At 32.8% G+C, this 21,667-nt stretch overlaps 4 protein-coding genes across 5 annotated transcripts; 2 read left to right on the forward strand and 2 right to left on the reverse strand.

Moving 5' to 3' along the window:
• Positions 1-4,551: 4,551 nt before the first annotated feature.
• On the reverse strand, positions 4,552-8,310 carry LOC107907817 (probable LRR receptor-like serine/threonine-protein kinase At4g36180). Its single transcript, XM_016835131.2, has one exon. It carries the CDS (start codon positions 8,103-8,105, stop codon positions 4,725-4,727), a length of 3,381 nt encoding a protein of 1,126 aa, XP_016690620.2. The 5' UTR covers positions 8,106-8,310; the 3' UTR covers positions 4,552-4,724.
• Positions 8,311-13,970: 5,660 nt separating this feature from the next.
• On the forward strand, positions 13,971-21,141 carry LOC121215268 (uncharacterized). The gene is made up of 3 exons (XM_041089533.1): positions 13,971-14,255; positions 14,344-14,451; positions 20,838-21,141. The coding sequence occupies exons 1-3, from the start codon at positions 14,089-14,091 to the stop codon at positions 21,139-21,141; spliced, it is 579 nt and encodes a 192-aa protein (XP_040945467.1). The 5' UTR covers positions 13,971-14,088.
• LOC121215267 (uncharacterized) lies at positions 16,433-17,621 on the forward strand. Its single transcript, XM_041089532.1, has 3 exons — positions 16,433-16,576; positions 16,737-16,961; positions 17,414-17,621. Exons 1-3 carry the CDS (start codon positions 16,533-16,535, stop codon positions 17,544-17,546), a joined length of 402 nt encoding a protein of 133 aa, XP_040945466.1. The 5' UTR covers positions 16,433-16,532; the 3' UTR covers positions 17,547-17,621.
• On the reverse strand, positions 17,655-18,887 carry LOC121215266 (uncharacterized). Of its 2 annotated transcripts, none has more exons than XM_041089530.1 (3): positions 18,719-18,887; positions 18,335-18,558; positions 17,655-17,877 (listed from the first exon to the last, which is right to left on the reverse strand). In XM_041089530.1, exons 1-3 carry the CDS (start codon positions 18,767-18,769, stop codon positions 17,745-17,747), a joined length of 408 nt encoding a protein of 135 aa, XP_040945464.1. In that variant the 5' UTR covers positions 18,770-18,887; the 3' UTR covers positions 17,655-17,744. The 2 variants fall into 2 exon arrangements, with proteins under 2 accessions (XP_040945464.1, XP_040945465.1); XM_041089531.1 differs by having other exon boundaries at positions 18,335-18,434; positions 18,719-18,885.
• Positions 21,142-21,667: the final 526 nt, after the last annotated feature.

Below are 21,667 nucleotides of genomic sequence, written 5' to 3' on the forward strand. Positions count from 1 at the left end.
GGGGACTTGCATGGTACTTTTATCCTTTCATGCTCGTTGTGTGAAGTCATTTAAGGCCATGTATGGATGAGGAGATCAACCACGGAAAACAGAGATGACATGTATATGCATATATGTTAATGGCAAGTATATTAAGATCTCAAGTTCGAGTTTTATTTTAGTTAACTAGTCTGGATTGAACTAGTTATTCATGTTATAATTGTGATAATTGATTTCATTAGAATTGTTTTTTTAATTATATGTGTTTCCTCAAATGCATCAGCTCTCAATGAATATATGAGATGATAGAGAATTAAGGTTTTATACATTGGGTTTAATTACGGTTTTACTTTCTCTATTATCATAATTTTTGAGATTTGATCCCACTATTTTTTTGCCAAAATTTAGTTCCTTTACTTTAATTTATTATAGGTTACTCTCCTATAATGTTAATAGCAAAGTAATAAATAGTTCTTTTTACAGTTAAAATGTAATTTTATCATCATTTTTATACGGATCAAATAATAATTTTATCGTTTTGAGAGGAGCAAACTGTAAAATTATCATATATTAACTTAAAACTTTACAAATTTGAAAGAGTTTAAACTTATCGTCATTAGTTGGTGTCGTTAAAATAATGGCGTGAAATTTATTATAAAATAGTCAGTTGAAAACGGATTATTAGATGATCAAATAACATTAAAAAGAAAATTTTCATCACCACTCTAATAACATTGATTAGTAGTGTTATTAATTTGGGCCTACTAATAATATTATAAAACTAAAGGGATTAAATTTTATATAACTGATTAAATCTGAAACTTCAATCTAATAGAGGGACTAAACCACAATTAAACCTAACTTTTGAGATAGGCTTTACACCCATGGCTCTATTTGAAGCTTTCAACCGTATGGAATAAAATGTCAATATCTTTTAGAATTTTCAAAAGGGCCCAGTATATCTACCAATCTTTTCAAATCGATACACTTCATAGTCAATAGTTGTAAAGTTGGGTTTTGGACCAACCTATGAACCCTAGTCCCTAGGGTGCTACTTAAGCAAGTTGGACCATGTGGGCACAGCTTTAATTAATAATGCATTCTAATAAATTGATTGAAAATGTCTAGCCATACAAAAAAGCATAATTGTTTATGTAAATAGACAAATGAATGAAAAATTTTATACTCCATTAGTGGACTACATCCCAAGTTTAAGCTTTAGGTTTGAGAAATGATACAACTAGATATATAAATTGGATGGTTCGGGTTGGGTTCGGATTAGGTCGATTATGGTAAATTTTCTTATTTATTTAAATTCAGGTTATTTTGAGTTAAATGTGAAATTAAAAAAATTACATTAAAAAAATCATAATTTAGCTATAAAATTTTTTAGATTCAAGTTGTTTTGGGTTCGGGTTCTTTTAAGTTTAGGTTAGTTTAGGTTCAAGTTTTGATTCGGGTTGTTGACAATTTATTTTATTTTAATATTAATCTCATTATATGTCCTTATCATATCTACTCTTTTTGATATCATACCTAAAACAACTAATAGTCTCTCCTCAACCCTTAGACAGGAGGATAATGCGCTTCAGCACACTCGAACCCACGTCTTCCTATACTGGCAACAATGCCGATGCCGATCGATCTATGACATTTTGAATTCCGATTATTAACCTTTTATGATTAATTACCCCAATCCACCTTTTGCAAATCAATACATCATATAATAATGCATGGGCAACCCCAACACCATGATTCAACAAACAATAAAACCACATTCATGTCTGGTTATTAATTAGATCAAATCAATAATAATGCATTTTCAAGTACTTTTGCTTGTCTTAATTAGGACAAAGAATTCCTTAGTAAATTAATACAAAGACAATGGGGAAATGATGTAATCTTGTCTGGTTTTATTGAAGTTGAAGAACATGACCTGCAACAAAATTATAATCTTTGAAAATTTCTTATTTGGACATTATTATAATTCAATTTGACCCTAAAAACTGTACCATCCAAGAAAACTATATATTAAAATTATTATAAAGTTTAAAATAAAAAACCCTTTAACGGTCACTGCTTCAGATTTGGATTTCTTTGGTTCATTTCTCAATGTCGTCTTCTCCATTTCTTAAATACCCCATATTTTCTTGCTGATTTCGAGAAAGGGTTAATTGCACAAAACATCCCAAATATTTCATAAGATTTTTAATTGAGTCTTCAAGGTATTAGTATTGTATGTAAGGATTGAATGTCAGAGCTCTTACTTGACGTCGAGCATATCTAAAACACGCAGATCAAATGATAAACTAAATTCCACGGATAATGTATCAAGTACTAACCCATGGAATTTGATTCACGTGTTCTGAATATCCGAGTTGATAATCAGTGCTCAATGTAATGATTACACCAGCCAAAAGACCTGATCGATATGATAATAATACTTTGATAACTCAATTAGAACGTATCAAACTTTGAAATCGATTTAAAAGATTTTAATTTTGCATTCTCGTTTTAGGAATGCAATGTATATTATCATTATTTCTAAATCCGAATAATAATAAAAAAGCTAGAAGTAGAAACAGGTAGTTAGCTTTTGGCAAATGTATTGGTTGCCTTTTCAATTATAATCAAAGTATAACTTTCTAAAATAAGGGCTTAGTTACGAGTTCGGTACTCTTAAAATAAAAAATTTTAAAATTAATAAAATAAAATCACATTTTAATTCTCTTAAAAATAAAAAATTTAATTTAATTTTTAAAAAATAATTAAAATAATAAAATTATATTTTTTTCATCCTAAAAATTATACTATTTCGTCCCTACTTCCCTTTAATAGAGTTGGTGACCCACCCAAGAGTAACTTAGGGCAGTGAGCCATCACCCGCCTGACACTTTTTCTCAGTTACCCTGAAAATTTGGGTCTTTGTCTTCTTCTTACTCACCTTTTTTCCTCCATTGAAGTTGAAAACCATGGAAAACACAGGGAGATATTGAACTATTCATTTCCACAGTTAAAAATTAGCGATGTTGATACAATAATCAGACAGATACACGTGATATGTCACGTGTAACTTTTTCTAACACATAAAATTAAATTTTAACATTAAAAAATGGATAAATTTTTTAATAAAAAGATTAATTTGCTCTATGATTTGATGCACAATGAATAATTTTATGCATGCTTTCAGTGGAGAGAGTAAAATATAATCTAATCTAACTTCATTTCCAAACTAACATTTAACACAAATTGCCGACTAAATTAATGGTGAAAGTACCTTCCAAGTCCTCCTGTTATAAAGATCAAATCAATTTAGTCCAATTACTATTAAATAAATCAAATTATTAAAAGATAACACGAATATTATTATTTTTTTCATTTGCAAATCAACTATAAAAAACTTTTAAAATCTTACCTCTATTAAATAATAATTTTTTAAAATTTTAATCTCATTATAGATTCTTATCACATCTGATCTTTTGATATAATATCTAAAACTACCCATAGCTCTTCACCCACTCTTAAATAGGAGGATAATGCACTTCAACGCACCTGAACCCATATCCTTCTACACTGACGATAATATCGATACCAATCGAGTTAAGACTCAATCGAGTAAAGTATTTAAAATATAATGGTAAAACACGAGAATTCCATGTGGCATCACGAGAGTCCTAAACTATTTTTTTAAAATTAAAAGATGTAATCAATTTGGTTTTGCCCTAAAATCCAATGGTGATTATTTTTTAAAAAAATTGGTTTAGACAGGGTGTAAGTCTCGGGGATTACGATATTAACGGCTATATTATTACATAGTGCCACGCGTTTGGCGCCAAACATCCATGTGGGTCCCAACGGCTGTTGTCTGCTGTCAGACATATTGATTTTTCAAACTGAGCTTTTTGTCTAATTCCGTTGACTACTTAAAAGTTTGAACCTTTTTTGGTTAATTTCTATTTTTAGTCCCTCTACTATACCAATATTTAAAATTTAAGCTCTCTTTTTTTAATTTGATATAATTTGATCAAATTGTTAACACTATTAATTATTTTCCATTCTTATTAAATTACTGATGAGAATTTAAAAAAAAAATTACCCTAGCAGTCACTCAACTATTAGTAATTTATTTTTTTTTAGCATTCAACTACTAAAAATTACAAAATAATCACCCATATCACATGTGATTAGCCCCTCTTAAATGAGAGATATTTAAAGTCTTCTTTAAGCAATTTTTGTTTGCTTTTGACCTTCCGAACTTTTAAAACTTTATTTTAGCCCCAATATCGCTTCGCCTTATCATATGTAAGTTTAAATCTGATGGGTCAAATTTAGTTCGAATCATTCCGATTCTTAGTTTATTTATGCTTTATATTGATTTGATTCAGCTTTATAATTGCCCCGAGTATTTGACCGAAAAAGTATGAGACTGAATCTCAAACTTTAATATAATAGAAGGAGCAAAACAAAAATTTAACCTTTTTGAAACTTCACTTTCCTTTTAAGGGCGGCAAAGCATCAATTGAAAAGGAGGAGTAAATTGGCAAAAGTTGTAAACATAAAGTAACAAAATGATGAAACCGAAATAAAATATTAAAAATTAAGTCCAAAAATTAATAATAATAACAATAATTCACCCTACTGTTAATATTTTCTCTGAAACTAAAAAAAATGGTTAAAAAATTTTCATGAGACAGAAAAAAAAGTAAAAAAAAAAAACAAAAAACAAATTCATATTCGTTTCGGGTTTATGCCGGTGAATGTTGAGAAGTGGGATCAGCTGATGAAGGAATATCAGCTCCTACACGACAACCTTCGAGCATGAACACGATATCCGCCATTGTTGGTCGATCAAGAGGATCTGGTGCCGTACAAAGTAACCCGACTTTAATCCCTAATAGAAACTCTTCCCATTCTGATGATTCAGGGTCAAGTTCAAGTAACCCTGGTTCTAAAAGTTCGACAATTTGACCCCTTTGAAGTTGTTTTTTCACCCATTTTACGATATCTTCGTCTTCAGAGAAGGTTACCGGTCTTTTTCCGGTGAGTAGTTCCAGCAATACGATGCCGAAGCTGTATACGTCTGATTCTTTGGTGGTTTCGCCGGTTAGAACAGCTTCAGGGGATACGTAACCCAATGTTCCGACAGGTGCAGAAGTGGAAGCTTCGGGTGCGGCGGGGGTTGTGAGCCGATCGAGGCCGAAATCGGATAAGTGAGCTTCGAAATCGGCGTCGAACAACACGTTTTGAGGCTTGGTGTCTCCATGAACCATGTTTGAAGCGTGTAAGAAAGCTAGACCGCGTGCAATGCCAAGAGCGATTAGGTGACGCATTGGCCAGTTAAGGACGTGACCGTCTTGGTGTGATGCTTCTTGGAGGAGTGTTGCGAGGTTGCCGTTTGGCATGTAGTCGTATACAAGGAGTCTTAAATCAGGTGGTCCTGCGTAGTAACCGCGGAGGACGGTTAAGTTTCGGTGTTTGACTTTGCCTAAAAATTCTGCTTCTTTACGGAACATGTTTTCGTCGAGTGATCCGTCTGGTAAGCGGCGAATAGAGAGTACCATTCCGTCATTGTAACAAGCTTTGAAGACTAACCCGTATCGGCTTCTACTAAGTACATTCTCTTCGGCAAATTGCCTAGTTGCTTCGATTGTTTCGGTGAGTGTGATCTTGTTATTGAACATAACAAGCTTCAGCCCTACACTGTCGGTGCTGCTCCGACCACCGCTTGCTCCGGAACTAGCCCTAGCCGGACTTGGTTTCTTCTCCCCGGCAGCTTCCTTGAGCTTCTTCCGCCATCTCAAAAGACTAAAAACGTAAAAGCAACAACACAATGACACAAGACTTGCAGCGCAAGATACTGCTACAATCAAAAGAATCAATCTTTTCCTTCTGTTCTTCACCGCTACATCCTCGCATTTCCGATCCAATGGCTTTCCGCATAAGTCTTGATTACCCGCAAACGTTGATGGATTGTTAAATCTAGAACCGAGACTAACCGGAATTTCCCCGGTTAGGTCATTACTCGAGACATTGAAGTAGACCAACCCGGGTATAAGACTGAGATTAGCCGGAATGTTTCCACTCAAGCTATTATAAGAAAGATCCAGCATTGTAAGATTCGATAACTCGGACAATGAATCCGGTATGCTCCCAGAAAGCCGATTACCATTGAGTAACAAACTGGTCAACGATGAGCACTTGAAGATTTCCTCCGGGATTTCTCCGGTTAAGTTGTTACCACCCAAATCGAGCACATTAAGCCTCAAAAGGCCAGATAGATCGGCAGGAATATGACCTGTCAAAGAATTCGATCCAAGCTCAAGAACTTCAAGCTCAGTGCAGTTCCCAAGCTCAGGAGGGATCATCCCGGTTATGCGATTATTAGACAATGAAAGCACAGCTAACGAATGCAGAAATCTGAAAGTTTCCGGGATATGGCCGGAAAATAAATTTGAACTTAGATTCACGTATCGCAAACTCATCAAACTACTAAGCCCTTCGGGAACATCGCCGGATAAAATATTCTCTTGTAACGCAATGACTTGTAGATTAGGTAAACCCGAAAGCTCAAATGGCAATTCACCCGAAAGATTCTGCTTGCTTAAATCGAGTGTAGTTAGCTTGAACAATGCACCTAAACTCGCCGGTATCTTCCCTGAAAACCCGTTATTGCTTAGATTCAATACAACAACCTGACTCAAGTTCCCAATACTCGCGGGAATCTCACCGGAAAACTTGTTACCACTCAAGTCCAACATACTCAAATTGCTCAACCCCATTATTTCCTCCGGCAAGGTTCCATTCAAGTTATTATGTCCCAAATTCAGGGTTTCGAGCTGGGTAAGGTTCCGAACACTACTCGGAATGGAGCCCGAAAACAGATTTCCCCCCAGAGATAGAACCTTCAAACCGGTCATAGCGCTCAAAAAGCCCGGGATTTCGCCGGAGAATCGGTTTCCTTCGAGATCAAGAACATATAATGAACTACATTGCTTGATCTCAATAGGGACCATCCCATAGAATGAATTATTAGCCATTTTCAGCTGTTGCAACTTGGACAAATTCCCGATTTGAACCGGAACTTCACCGGATAATGAATTCCCGGAAACATCCAACATCGTTAACGTCGTTATTTCCGTTAACCATATTGGAAAAACCCCACCAATCTGGTTCCTTGAAAGATCCAAAACCTGTAAAACACTGTGACATTGTTCAAGGCCAACAACATTGTTGAACAAATTAAACCCCAATTGAACAATCCGAATCGAAGGTGGCCGAACGGTTACATTACAGAACAAAGAAACCGGCACCGTTCCGGTGAGATTATTTCGAGAAACTGAAACAACTTGAAGATAAGGTAAGTTACCAATGGCAGCTGGTATAACCCCACTAAGCTTATTAGCTTCAGCACTAAAATGAACAAGTGAAGAACATTTGCCTAAAGCTGAAGGCAAAGTTCCTTCTAATAAATTATAATCAAGCCATAGATATTGAAGTTGTTGAAGCTCACCAAAACTCGCCGGAACCTCTCCGGAAAACTGATTATACGACAGATTAATAAGTTGAAGCTGAGATAAATTACCAATGCTTTTAGGAATAGAACCGGAAAACAAGTTCGAAGAAAGATCAAGATACTTAATATTCCGTGGAAGATCACCGGAGATTTCGCCGGAAAATTGGTTTTGAGCTAAGTTTAAGGTGGTCAAATCGGTGAGGTTACTTATCTCCGACGGGAACCCCCCGGAGAGTGAGTTGTACTGCAAGAAAACAGCGCGTAGGAACCTGCATTGAGAGAGGGTGGCCGGTATGGTACCGTTGAACGAGTTGGAACGGAGACTGAGCTTGGTGAGGAACTTAAGGTCGGAGAGACGGTTACTGAGTCGACCACCGAGTTGCAGGTGAGGTAAACGGAGCTCGGTAACTCGGTTTTTAGTACATGCAACACCACGCCAGTCACATGGAGCTGATGGTGTTGATGGATCCCATCCATTTAAAGCTCCAAATGGGTCATGAAGATTAAGCTTGAAAGACATTAATGCTTGAATCTCAGCTTGGTGTTGAGCTTGTAACATTAACAATGGCGACCATAGAACCAAGAAAATCCAAAAAATCAAACTTTTAGCCATCAATTTAGCATTTAGCAACTGAAAAAAGATTGGGTTTTGGGGAAAATCAAAGAAAGGTCAAATCTTTTTAAGGTTTAAAAGATTAAAGGGCGTGAAAATGTATGAACAAAACAAAGAAAGGAGCGTCTGCCATAGCAGAGAACTGAGAGATGCTTTTACTGGTTAACAATGGGGGTAAGGTGGTGGGTGGGCTTTGTTTTTCCTTGAGAAACGCCTTGAATAAGCACTTTATTTGAAGCAAAAAACAAGTGGTGGGGTTCTGGAAAAGGGTTGGGATGGTTTCTTTTAAGGTATAATATACCATTTAATCCCTATATTTAGTAGCTTTTCTTAACTTAGTCCTTGAATTTTTTTTTTGTCCACATGATACTACGATATTATGCAAGTTCATCACCTAAAAAATTAGGTTAAATTGCAAGGCTAATATCAATAAAAAGCGCAAATTATATTAAAGGTTACTAAATTATTAGTAAATTTACGTTTTGGTCATTCAATTTTAAAAAGTTACAAAAATGATCACTAAATTATTTGAAAAGTTTTTATTTAATTCATTGTTGTTGTATAGCCTTTTTTGTTCACATCGTATGTGCCAATCAAAGCTCTTCTTCCCTCTCTTTTCTACAATTCAGTGTTTTTTCATGAAACAGCTTTGAATGTCACGAATCTACAAACTAAAATTCAAATAGCTTTGTTCTATGATCTCCAGTACTATCATATCTACTTGGATCTAAAGTATATTCTTTTACTCGTGAATAGGTACTAATCTTCTGTATCGATTGTCGAATCGTCACTTGAAGCTCGCTAGTCAAATTAAAAAAAAAACCATAACAACCCAATGATTTAAATTAAAACTTTCAAATAGTCCAGTGATCATGTTGCAACCTTTTGAAGTTAAATAATTAAAACGTAAACTTACTAATAATTTAATGAGCTTGAACGCAGTTTACCCTATAAAAAATTCAAAGATATGAAATGGGGAGAATGATTGAGTTTATGTGATGGGGGGATCTTATCTTTGCTTTGTTGTAATCTTTCATTTGTTTTTCTCTTTTTACTCTGTTTTTGTTTTAAGTATTTTTAATGTCTTTTTCACTTTCGGCTCCTCAAAGATTTCTTAAACCCACCATTTGGGGAAACTTGGTTGAATCAAGTAGGAAGGTTCATCTTCATTTTCCTATTCATGCCCAGCAAATACTTCTGATTCTATCTCGGGTTAATATCGACATGCATCCTTAAACTATGGTCTCGATTTTAAACTGATTCCTGAATTTCAACATGCTCGTATTGAGTCCTCCAAGTATCGGTATCATATCAATCATGTACTTTCTTTAGCTTGACTATTTAAATCGAGCATTAAATGTCAGGTCAAATATGAAACGGGGCATAATTAAAACACATGGACTGTATTGTAACCACATACGTACCCACCAAGGGCAGTGAAAGGGGGGTAAACAAGGGCCCCGACCCTTTAAAATTTATAAAATTTTAAGTTAGGATATGGTAAAAATTTGATTTAGTCATTTAAAGATTATAAATATATAAGCTATTAAAAATGATGAAATTGCATTTAACTCTCGCAAAAATATACATCTTAATTCCGACCTTCCTAGAAAAATTTTCTAGCTTCATTTCAAGCCCAATTTGCATTTTATGAAAGGACTTAATTGATACAATACAAATACTTTGAGGATTCAATTAAAACATTCTAAAATTCAAAGACCCATTCCGAATAAGATAGTTTGTGGGCTTTTAATGTAATTATCCCTTATTTAATTTTTTACCCTTTCAAAGTCAAATTATCTGTTCTTTTTTTCTTCTTATTTGACATTTTGTTGCTATCTTTTTTATTCAAATTTTTATGATTTGGATTTCACTTTTCAAACTTTAAGGTTTCCCCTTTTTCTCTTTTTTCCACTATTTGATTCAAAAAGGTCCAGATGCTACAAAAAAAGGGTAAATTTCAAAAATAGTCACTTTTGTTTGCCTCAGATTACATTTTAATCACTTAATGTTTAAAATGTTACGTTTTAGTCACTTACGTTATTGTTTTATTACAAAGTGGTCACTCTACCGTTAAACTCCGTTACCTCCCTAACGGTAGTACTATGTGGCAGTCCAAATGGATTTTAAATGCCAAATTAGATGCCCTACATGGCAGTCCAAATTAAATTTATTTAATTAAAAACCTATTTTCAACCAGCAACTAGACATCCAAGTTGGCATTTAAAACCTATTTGGACAGCCACATAGGACTGCCGTTAGGGAAGTAACGGAGTTTAACAATAGAGTGACCACTTCGTAACAAAATGATAACGTAAGTGACTAAAACCTTACATTTCAAACATAAGTGACTAAAATGTAATCAGATGCAAACAAAAATGACTATTTTTATAGTTTACTCTAAAAAAATTGCATATTTAGTAAGGGGGGATGAACACGAATATTTGTCACGCCTTCTTTTCAATTGGATTTATGATAAATTTGGCTTAAAAAGTACCCAAAAGCAAATAAGCCCACCACACAAAAGGCTAGTCAATAATGTGGGTCACTATCATTGGTAGTCCCTACACTTATTCAATCATGCAATGGACCCATTGATTGAAAAAGAAAGAAGAATTGAAATAATCCATTTTTTTAAAGGGTAAATTACACTCAAGGTCATTAAATTATTAGTAAATTTATGTTTTGGTCACTAAACTTCAAAAAATTACAAAATAATTATTAAATAATAAATTTAAGCATAGTAGAAGGATTGAAATCATAATTTGACCTTTTTTTTTCTTTTTTATTAAATGTGCTATGCTCATTAGGTGCAATAAGTGGGGTTTATGAGTTTATAATTATATAAGCTCGGTTCCAGGCTCAAATTTTGACTAAGCTCGTCTATATTTGTAAAAAGATAACTTGAACTGTTTTAAGTTCGCATATAATATATTTTTTATTCTTTTCAGATTTTATATTATTTTAATCTGTATTTTTTTATTAAAATTTTAAATAATACTGCAATTATGTTAAATTGTTTATGTTTAAAATTTTAATTTTATAGGATATAAATTATAAAATTTATAATACAAATAAAAAACGCGTCGCACTGAACTCAGGCCTTAAATGTTGGAGCCCAAGATTGATTAATATTTTAAATGAGTCTAATTTTTTGCCCAAATCCATTTTTCAAGTTTAATATTTTTGTCCAAACCATCTTATATTTCAATTACATATTAGTAGTCACTTAATTATTAGTTTTTTTTGCTATTTAATTATGAAATTTACAAATTGATCATTCAATTATTAATAAATTTATTTTTTAGTCACCCAACTATTCGATTTTGTCTTTTATGGTCACCAACGAACTACAGGTGATAGTTTTTGAAATTGACATAATAACAACTTTAACCCTTAATATTTTACATTGTGTCAATTTAGTATTGAATCTAAAAATCTTACCCTCAACATTTACACATTGTGTAATTTAGTGTTTTTTTTTGTAATTTTGCTTTTCTTTGTGCTTTTTTTTTGGTGTTTCCATTTTTGTATATTTTCAATAAAATTTAGTTGATAAATTTAATTTTTGAGCTTTTTAGGTGAAATGGTCATAAAGAAAACCAAATTTGCAATATATATATACACACAGTGCATAAATGTTGAGAAATTTTTTTTAGAATCAAGACTAATTTGACATAATTTATAATTTTTTAGGGTTAAATTGCTATTACAGCAATTTTAAAAGTTGCCACCATTAGCTAGTTGATGACCAAAAAAGACAAAATTAAATAGTTAAGTGACTATTTTGTAATTTTTCATAGCTGAGTGACTACTGGAGTATTTTATCCTAAAAAAAAGCATTGGTCGTGCAGGTGAATACAACAATTACGTTGAACCAGGTATAAATACTCGACCTTTTTCAACCATTTGGTTTCCTTGTTAAAGATCAAAGCCTCCTAGTACGATGGAAATTTTGTCTTTTAACTTTGCCGAGATATCAAATAGATTTATAGAGTGATTGATTTTGATGAAAATTTAAGTGTATCCAAATGTTTGAAGAGGCTGGAACTTCATAAAATCGAGATCATTTACTAGGTGTAAGAAGTATGGGTGAAGCCAAAAGAAATAATCGATGGAGCTGAAATTAAATTATAATTTTTTATGAGAGTCGAAATATAATTTTATTATTTTATCATTTTAGACCCTTGTATATCTCCTTCTAATACCAGTGCCACCCTGTTAACGAAGCCTACACCTATAGCTTAGAAAAGAGCCCTTAGACGGCCTAGAAACAAAAGCCACGACAAAGCCCATTTGTGGGCATATTTTTGGTCTATTGAATTTGACAGCTTTGATATGGATTAAGCTTTACTCTTAAGCTGTTTTCCTGCTGCTGACAAGGAAAACCCAATGTTTATATAATCACTGGTCGAGGGTTAAATTTCACTGAAATATATTTCATGATCAACGAGTTATTTTTTTGAAGGTCACCCGCAAGGATTTAAGGTTTAGCAATCATGTGATTCCATCATGCATGCATTAAGGAGAGAGAGATACTTACTCACTTCATCCTTCATTTACATGGTTGAGGGTTAAATTTCCACCTATGAGACTAAAACATATTTTATGATTAACGAATTACTTCTTTGAAGACCATCCACGAGAATTTAAGGTTTAGCAATCATGTGATTCCATCATGCATACATTACGTAGAGAGAGATAATTACTCACTTTATCCTTTATTCACGTGGTTGAGGGTTCAATCTCCACCTATAAAACTGAAACATATTTCATGATCAACGAATTACTTCTTTGAATACAACCCGCGGAAGTTTAAGGTTTAGTAATCATGTGATTCCATCATGTATGCATTACGTAGAGAGATGCTGTCATGTTGTGAAAACTGGGAAACATCATAGAAATTTCTCAGTTTGGTTTTTTTCTTTTGAATTTTGCACTTTGCGTAGGATACCACCAAAGCCTAAATGGGCTCTGTTTTCCTTTTTCTGGCAACAAATGGACCATAATTGTTATATTCTAACTTGTAACACCATCTTTACCATTAACAAAAAGTTTGGTACTAAAGTTGTTTATAGGTCGGATCAGATCTACGTGTAATATTAACATATTTTATATTTGTCTAGGTCTGACTTGAAATATGAGTTTAAAATTTTGTTCAAATCTGTTTTAAATCTGCTCATATTATTTATTATATTATTTTAATATTTAATAATTTTATACATTTTTATTTATCGAAAATTTTCATATAGTCATCTTAACATTATTTTAATGTTTACGTTAAAGTAGTATTATATAAACTTAAAAACGGGCTCAGGCTTGGGCCTTGAATGTTCAAGCTTGAGTCTAACTCATATTTTAAATAAATCTATTTTTTTTGCCCAAACCCATTTTCAGACCTAATATTTTTACCCGAACCTTCCCAAATTTCGGATAAATATTCAAACCTGGATGAATAACCCGACCCATTAACGAATGACTTTGGTACTCTATCTAACAGGTATTGTCTACAACTTTGTTTATTGTTTTAACTTTGATTTCAACCTCTCATGAGCAGTGCCGAAAACGCGTTATAAAGCAGTATTGTGTAGCACCAAAACTGATGGAATGGCAACATGGAGGAAGAAGGTCTAATGTCTAAATCAAAGCTAATGGATCCATACAATTTTTGGAAATTCTCATTATACCCTTTAAAATTTTTAAAAATTTTAATTAAACCCGTCACTGCTAGTTCTTAAAAGTGATTATATAGATTAATTGAACGAAATCCGAGTTCCGATTCTTATGGACGTTTCCTTAAAAATAAAAGGTAACAAGACAATTCCTTTGATATGTATATATCAAGGGAGCAAAGAGAATTTGCTAGGAATGTTCCTCACTATTTCTTGAATTTGAATTCAAGAAAATGAATTGTGCTTTATAAATAGACTTCTCAAGCCACTAATCTTACTCACATACAAAGTGAGGAAAACAAGAATCAAACATGATGGAGATCGAGGAAGTAAACAACTACGTATCGTTGCCGCTTCTCTCGTTGAACCACGTCTCGTTATTGTGTCGATCGGTTTGGGATTCGATGCGATTCTACGAGGAAGTATTAGGTTTCATTCCGATCAAACGCCCCTCTTCTTTCAAGTTCAATGGTGCTTGGTAAGCTTTTACACCATCCAACATTACACTAAATGAAACAATATGTTAAATTGTTAAATGAATCGCCGATCTCTTATATGTCATGTAGGTTGTACAATTACAGTATCGGTATACACTTAATCGAGAATCCATTGATAGACGATTTCGATACTATCATCGAGCCGAGGCCAATTAATCCCAAAGACAATCACATATCTTTTCTGTTGACACCATTTTTTAGGATGAAAAATGGGGTTGACTTGGGTTTTGAAAAAAAGAAACGGGAGTCGCCACCAATTCTCTTTTTTTTATGAGGTGCGATTGGATCACCTCGAAGAGGGGTTGTTTTTAATAAACGGTTTGATTTTATTAAAACAACAAGTTTGGTCCACGAAATTCAGAAAAACGGGTTCGGGAGTCGGTTACGCACGAGGAAGGATTAGCACCCTCGATACGCCCAAAATTGGTACCTAGTTGATTACTTAATGTCTTAATGTCAAAAATTGAGAACCTTGAAGAATTTTAAAAATACGATCCTTGTATTAAAACGTTGAAAATTTTCAGGAAAAAGGGGATATTTCACGTTATTCGAGAAAGAGAATCATATCCAGTAAGTTAGGACACAATGTCTCAAATTCCCGATACGCGGATGAAAAATGCTTATTTAAAAGATATTTTATTATCTTGGTTTTAGAAATAAATCAGACCCAGTAAGTTAGGGCACGATCTTTTCTTAATTCCCGAGATCGTTTAAAAACTTGAGTTTGAAAAGATTCGTGTATTTAGATTTATTATGAAAATCGAAACCCAGTAAGTTAGAGTACGATCCTTTCGAATCTAAATACGAAATATTTTTAAAACAAATTTTGTTATATCGAGTAAAATAAAACACGAAAATCGTAGTAAAAAATGTGAAAGCAAATTACATTGTTGTTATACGTGGTAAAATCATAATACACATAAAAATAAAAAATAATACGAGCAATAGCAACAATATAAAATAAATAGAAGTCATACCTACAATCATATAAAATAACAATATATATAAACAAATAAATTAAAACATTCATTCAAAATAATAACGAAAATGAAATAAATAAGTAACAAATACAATTAAATATAAAAAGATATATATAGACATAAACTAAAATATGTATATATATAAATTAACAAAATGTATAAAGTATATTTTAATATATAAAAGAAACGATAAATGTGTATATATAAAAATATGTACATATATATGGGTGTATAAAACTATGGAATATGAAAATAATAAAATACATATAAAAGTAAGTATATATATATGTTGAAAAATAAAAGAAAGTATGTATGTACAAATTAAAGTTTAAAAATAATGAAAATATACGTATGTATACGAATAAATACGTTAATTTTGATACATGTTAAAAAATATATTGAAAATGTATATATATATTTATGTAAATTAAGATATACAAAAATATGTATGTACGTGCATATAAAAATATATATACTTATAAAATAAAAGGATATGTATGTATATAAATTAATAGTAATATGTGTGTATATACGGATTTATAAAAAAAGTATATTTTAAACTATAAAGATTATATATAAATATGTATATATTTAGGAAAATGAAAATATATATATAGATATATAGATATGTACATAAGTTGTAAAATATATAAACTATATAAGTATATATGTTATAAAAACAATGTATGTATATCACAAAAATATACGCATGTATATGTATATATGTGCCGAAAATTTAAATAAAATAAATATAAACAAATAGGTAATAATAATAATAATAATAATAATAATAATAATAGGACTAAATCAAAACGGAAACGAAATCTCAGGGCTGAAATCAAAAATGAAATAGAGTAAAGGATTAAAATGTGAGGCGCGCGAAAAGGGAAGGACTGAAAAGAGAAATATTCCCTAGTCCTAGAGTGCAACGTTTCAGCGCAAAGGACCATACATGGTCAAAGGACCTGATTGAAACAGAAACAAAACTCGCGGCCCAAATCGAAAAAAATAAAAGGTTTGATTGCATTTCAACGCAAGATGGAGGGACTAAATGCATAAATTACCCATTAAGGACAAGCATGTACAAGATTCCCCACTAATGTGCCGTTCATGATTGAAAAAAAGACCAAAAATGTTTTATATTTTTATTCTTTCACTTTTTGAATTTGCTAGAGGAAAAAGGCTCTGCCTTCTTTCAAACCACCATTTTTTTCAAACACCCAACACTTGGGTTTCTTAACACCTTGAGTGCCACCACGCCACCAAGACCGACGGCCGATGATGGAAGAAAAACCCCGGCGGCACGGTCACGGCCAACTCCGGTGAGTTTCTCCTCTCCTTATTTCTTTTGTTTTTATTTTCGTAAGTAGAAAGAAATAAAAAGAAATCAAACTAGATGTAAAAACACACAAAAATAAAGAAACGAAAATTACTTCTCCGATTCAAAGTTTATGTTTTTATTGTTCTTATGTCCGTAAAAAGAGAGGAAGAGCCCCCTTTGCCGGCCATCGACCACCGCACCGGTCGCCGGACGCCGGCGACGACGCCGCCGTTCGCGGTGGCCGGAAAACCAAAAAAAGCTCCCTTTTTCTCCTTTTTGCGAATAGAGTCCAGATCTGGGGTTAGAAAAGCCGAAATCCCGGCGAAAAGGGCCAAAATCGAAAGAGACCTTTCGGTTCTTCCTCTTTCCACCGCCGCCGGAAACAGGTAAACTCCTTTTTACTTTTATTTTTTTATCTTATATATATGTGTGTTGATTGAATGATAATAAAAAAGAGAAAGAAATACTATAGAAAAACCGAAATAGAACGAAAATAAAGAAAACGAAAAAAAAACAAGGTGAATCACCTTCTAAAGCCCCATTTTTTATTTCTTTCAATTTTTTCAAAAGCCGAATCTTCTCTTTTTTGTTACAAAAGTCCCCCCTCCTTTTTTTGTTTCTTTTTTTTTTTACCTTCTAAAGCCCCCTTTTTTATTTCTTTCAATTTTTTCAAAAGCCGAATCTTCTCTTTTTTGTTACAAAAGTCCCCCCTCCTTTTTTTTGTTTCTCTTTTTTTTTCCCTGGTGCGATTTTGCTTGTGGCTTTTATAGCCAAAAATACAATATTCTGTTAATGTTTATTGCTCCATTTTTTGTCCTTTTCCTTTGCTTGTTTGCAGGTGCGGCAAAAGGCATGGTGGTGGCAGACAGCATGGGAGAGTGGGAGTGGTGCTGGTGGCAGACAACATGGGAGAATGGGAAGAGGCAAGTGGGAGTCTAGGGTTTTGGGATTGGGCTTGGATGTTGGGCTAGGTTGATTTTAGGTTTTGGGTTTTATTATTTGGGTTATTTTGTTGGTATGGGCCCGGGCAAAAATGGACTTTTACAGCTGCCCCTCTTTGCTCATTTTCGTGTAACGAGAATAGAGCAAAGACATCAAAAAGTCCATTTTTGCCCGGGCCCATACCAACAAAATAACCCAAATAATAAAACCCAAAACCTAAAATCAACCTAGCCCAACATCCAAGCCCAATCCCAAAACCCTAGACTCCCACTTGCCTCTTCCCATTCTCCCATGTTGTCTGCCACCAGCACCACTCCCACTCTCCCATGCTGTCTGCCACCACCATGCCTTTTGCCGCACCTGCAAACAAGCAAAGGAAAAGGACAAAAAATGGAGCAATAAACATTAACAGAATATTGTATTTTTGGCTATAAAAGCCACAAGCAAAATCGCACCAGGGGAAAAAAAAAAGAGAAACAAAAAAAAGGAGGGGGGGACTTTTGTAACAAAAAAGAGAAGATTCGGCTTTTGAAAAAATTGAAAGAAATAAAAAAGGGGGCTTTAGAAGGTAAAAAAAAAGAGAAACAAAAAAAAGGAGGGGAGGACTTTTGTAATAAAAAAGAGAAGATTCGGCTTTTGAAAAAATTGAAAGAAATAAAAAAGGGGGCTTTAGAAGGTGATTCACCTTGTTTTTTTTTCGTTTTCTTTATTTTCGTTCTATTTCGGTTTTTCTATAGTATTTCTTTCTCTTTTTTATTATCATTCAATCAACAAACATATATATAAGATAAAAAAATAAAAGTAAAAAGGAGTTTACCTGTTTCCGGCGGCGGTGGAAAGAGGAAGAACCGAAAGGTCTCTTTCGATTTTGGCCCTTTTCGCCGGGATTTCGGCTTTTCTAACCCCAGATCTGGACTCTATTCGCAAAAAGGAGAAAAAGGGAGCTTTTTTGGTTTTCCGGCCACCGCGAACGGCGGCGTCGTCGCCGGCGTCCGGCGACCGGTGCGGTGGTCGATGGCCGGCAAAGGGGGCTCTTCCTCTCTTTTTACGGACATAAGAACAATAAAAACATAAACTTTGAATCGGAGAAGTAATTTTCGTTTCTTTATTTTTGTGTGTTTTTACATCTAGTTTGATTTCTTTTTATTTCTTTCTACTTACAAAAATAAAAACAAAAGAAATAAGGAGAGGAGAAACTCACCGGAGTTGGCCGTGACCGTGCCGCCGGGGTTTTTCTTCCATCGTCGGCCATCGGTCTTGGTGGCGTGGTGGCACTCAAGGTGTTAAGAAACCCAAGTGTTGGGTGTTTGAAAAAAATGGTGGTTTGAAAGAAGGCAGAGCCTTTTTCCTCTAGCAAATTCAAAAAGTGAAAGAATAAAAATATAAAACATTTTTGGTCTTTTTTTCAATCATGAACGGCACATTAGTGGGGAATCTTGCACATGCTTGTCCTTAATGGGTAATTTATGCATTTAGTCCCTCCATCTTGCGTTGAAATGCAATCAAACCTTTTATTTTTTTCGATTTGGGCCGCGAGTTTTGTTTCTGTTTCAATCAGGTCCTTTGACCATGTATGGTCCTTTGCGCTGAAACGTTGCACTCTAGGACTAGGGAATATTTCTCTTTTCAGTCCTTCCCTTTTCGCGCGCCTCACATTTTAATCCTTTACTCTATTTCATTTTTGATTTCAGCCCTGAGATTTCGTTTCCGTTTGATTTAGTCCTATTATTATTATTATTATTATTATTATTATTATTACCTATTTGTTTATATTTATTTTATTTAAATTTTCGGCACATATATACATATACATGCGTATATTTTTGTGATATACATACATTGTTTTTATAACATATATACTTATATAGTTTATATATTTTACAACTTATGTACATATCTATATATCTATATATATATTTTCATTTTCCTAAATATATACATATTTATATATAATCTTTATAGTTTAAAATATACTTTTTTTATAAATCCGTATATACACACATATTACTATTAATTTATATACATACATATCCTTTTATTTTATAAGTATATATATTTTTATATGCACGTACATACATATTTTTGTATATCTTAATTTACATAAATATATATATACATTTTCAATATATTTTTTAACATGTATCAAAATTAACGTATTTATTCGTATACATACGTATATTTTCATTATTTTTAAACTTTAATTTGTACATACATACTTTCTTTTATTTTTCAACATATATATATACTTACTTTTATATGTATTTTATTATTTTCATATTCCATAGTTTTATACACCCATATATATGTACATATTTTTATATATACACATTTATCGTTTCTTTTATATATTAAAATATACTTTATACATTTTGTTAATTTATATATATACATATTTTAGTTTATGTCTATATATATCTTTTTATATTTAATTGTATTTGTTACTTATTTATTTCATTTTCGTTATTATTTTGAATGAATGTTTTAATTTATTTGTTTATATATATTGTTATTTTATATGATTGTAGGTATGACTTCTATTTATTTTATATTGTTGCTATTGCTCGTATTATTTTTTATTTTTATGTGTATTATGATTTTACCACGTATAACAACAATGTAATTTGCTTTCACATTTTTTACTACGATTTTCGTGTTTTATTTTACTCGATATAACAAAATTTGTTTTAAAAATATTTCGTATTTAGATTCGAAAGGATCGTACTCTAACTTACTGGGTTTCGATTTTCATAATAAATCTAAATACACGAATCTTTTCAAACTCAAGTTTTTAAACGATCTCGGGAATTAAGAAAAGATCGTGCCCTAACTTACTGGGTCTGATTTATTTCTAAAAACAAGATAATAAAATATCTTTTAAATAAGCATTTTTCATCCGCGTATCGGGAATTTGAGACATTGTGTCCTAACTTACTGGATATGATTCTCTTTCTCGAATAACGTGAAATATCCCCTTTTTCCTGAAAATTTTCAACGTTTTAATACAAGGATCGTATTTTTAAAATTCTTCAAGGTTCTCAATTTTTGACATTAAGACATTAAGTAATCAACTAGGTACCAATTTTGGGCGTATCGAGGGTGCTAATCCTTCCTCGTGCGTAACCGACTCCTGAACCCGTTTTTCTGAATTTCGTGGACCAAACTTGTTGTTTTAATAAAATCAAACCGTTTATTAAAAACAACCCCTCTTCGAGGTGATCCAATCGCACCTCATAAAAAAAAGAGGATTGGTGGCGACTCCCGTTTCTTTTTTTCAAAACCCAAGTCAACCCTATTTTTCATCCTAAAAAATGGTGTCAACATTTTCAATGTAGGGATGTTGAGATTGTGAAAGGGAGACTTGAAGATATGGGGATGAAATATGTAACGGCAGTAGTTGAAGATGAAGGTAACACAGTTGACCAAGTGTTCTTTCATGACCCCGACGGGTACATGATCGAACTTTGTAACTGCGAGAACATTCCAATACTTCCGTTGTCGGCTTGCTTGTTCAAACCGAGGATGAGTAGTTTCGGCAGGGCGGTTTTCGGGCCAGCGAAATGCGGGTTTGTGGAGAATGCGATGATGGAGAGCCTGAGCATGGATATGTTGGACATTTCATTTTGAAATTGCATAAAAATTACACAAGGATCACTCTGTTCTGTTTGGTTTTGATGAAAAAATTTGTCTTGGTTATGGTATTTTTCAATAAGGTTGTGAACCTAATGTAACATATATATGTGTATATACATATATATATATGAGGCTTGTGAATGTATTAAAAATTGGAAATATGGCCTCTTATATATGGATCAAAAGAAGGAAAGAAATGATCTGTAAAAAAAGTGAGTGCCATTGTTATTTGTGAAATGTCAATGCCGCAGAAGCTGTTGTATTTTTTTGGGTTCGATTTAGTCCAAAATATGAGCTTAAATTTTGCCCAAGTCAACCTATATCTATAAATGGCTAATCTGAACTCATTTTAGACCGACCCATATTAATTTTTGAAATCTTTTAAGATATTTACATTGTTTTTAATTTAATATATTTTTCACTTATCATCTTAACATTTTTTTAATGTTTATATTATAATATTATATATCACTATAAATTTAACTTATATATATAAATAACAAAACATAAAAAACGAATC

Source organism: Gossypium hirsutum, chromosome D03 (genome assembly GCF_007990345.1).
Source record: "Gossypium hirsutum isolate 1008001.06 chromosome D03, Gossypium_hirsutum_v2.1, whole genome shotgun sequence".
In the NCBI taxonomy this organism is placed as follows: domain Eukaryota; kingdom Viridiplantae; phylum Streptophyta; class Magnoliopsida; order Malvales; family Malvaceae; genus Gossypium; species Gossypium hirsutum.

Coding starts and splice junctions, on each gene's coding strand:
- LOC107907817 (XM_016835131.2), bottom strand. CDS start 8,105: ATGGCTAAAAGTTTGATTTTTTGGATTTTCTTGGTTCTATGGTCGCCA.
- LOC121215268 (XM_041089533.1), top strand. CDS start 14,089: ATGATGGAGATCGAGGAAGTAAACAACTACGTATCGTTGCCGCTTCTC. Junction 14,256..14,343: donor TTCAAGTTCAATGGTGCTTG/GTAAGCTTTTAC, acceptor TATGTCATGTAG/GTTGTACAATTACAGTATCG. Junction 14,452..20,837: donor CCCAAAGACAATCACATATC/TTTTCTGTTGAC, acceptor ATGGTGTCAACA/TTTTCAATGTAGGGATGTTG.
- LOC121215267 (XM_041089532.1), top strand. CDS start 16,533: ATGATGGAAGAAAAACCCCGGCGGCACGGTCACGGCCAACTCCG. Junction 16,577..16,736: donor CACGGTCACGGCCAACTCCG/GTGAGTTTCTCC, acceptor GTCCGTAAAAAG/AGAGGAAGAGCCCCCTTTGC. Junction 16,962..17,413: donor TCCACCGCCGCCGGAAACAG/GTAAACTCCTTT, acceptor GCTTGTTTGCAG/GTGCGGCAAAAGGCATGGTG.
- LOC121215266 (XM_041089530.1), bottom strand. CDS start 18,769: ATGGCCGACGATGGAAGAAAAACCCCGGCGGCACGGTCACGGCCAACT. Junction 18,559..18,718: donor CACGGTCACGGCCAACTCCG/GTGAGTTTCTCC, acceptor GTCCGTAAAAAG/AGAGGAAGAGCCCCCTTTGC. Junction 17,878..18,334: donor TCCACCGCCGCCGGAAACAG/GTAAACTCCTTT, acceptor GCTTGTTTGCAG/GTGCGGCAAAAGGCATGGTG.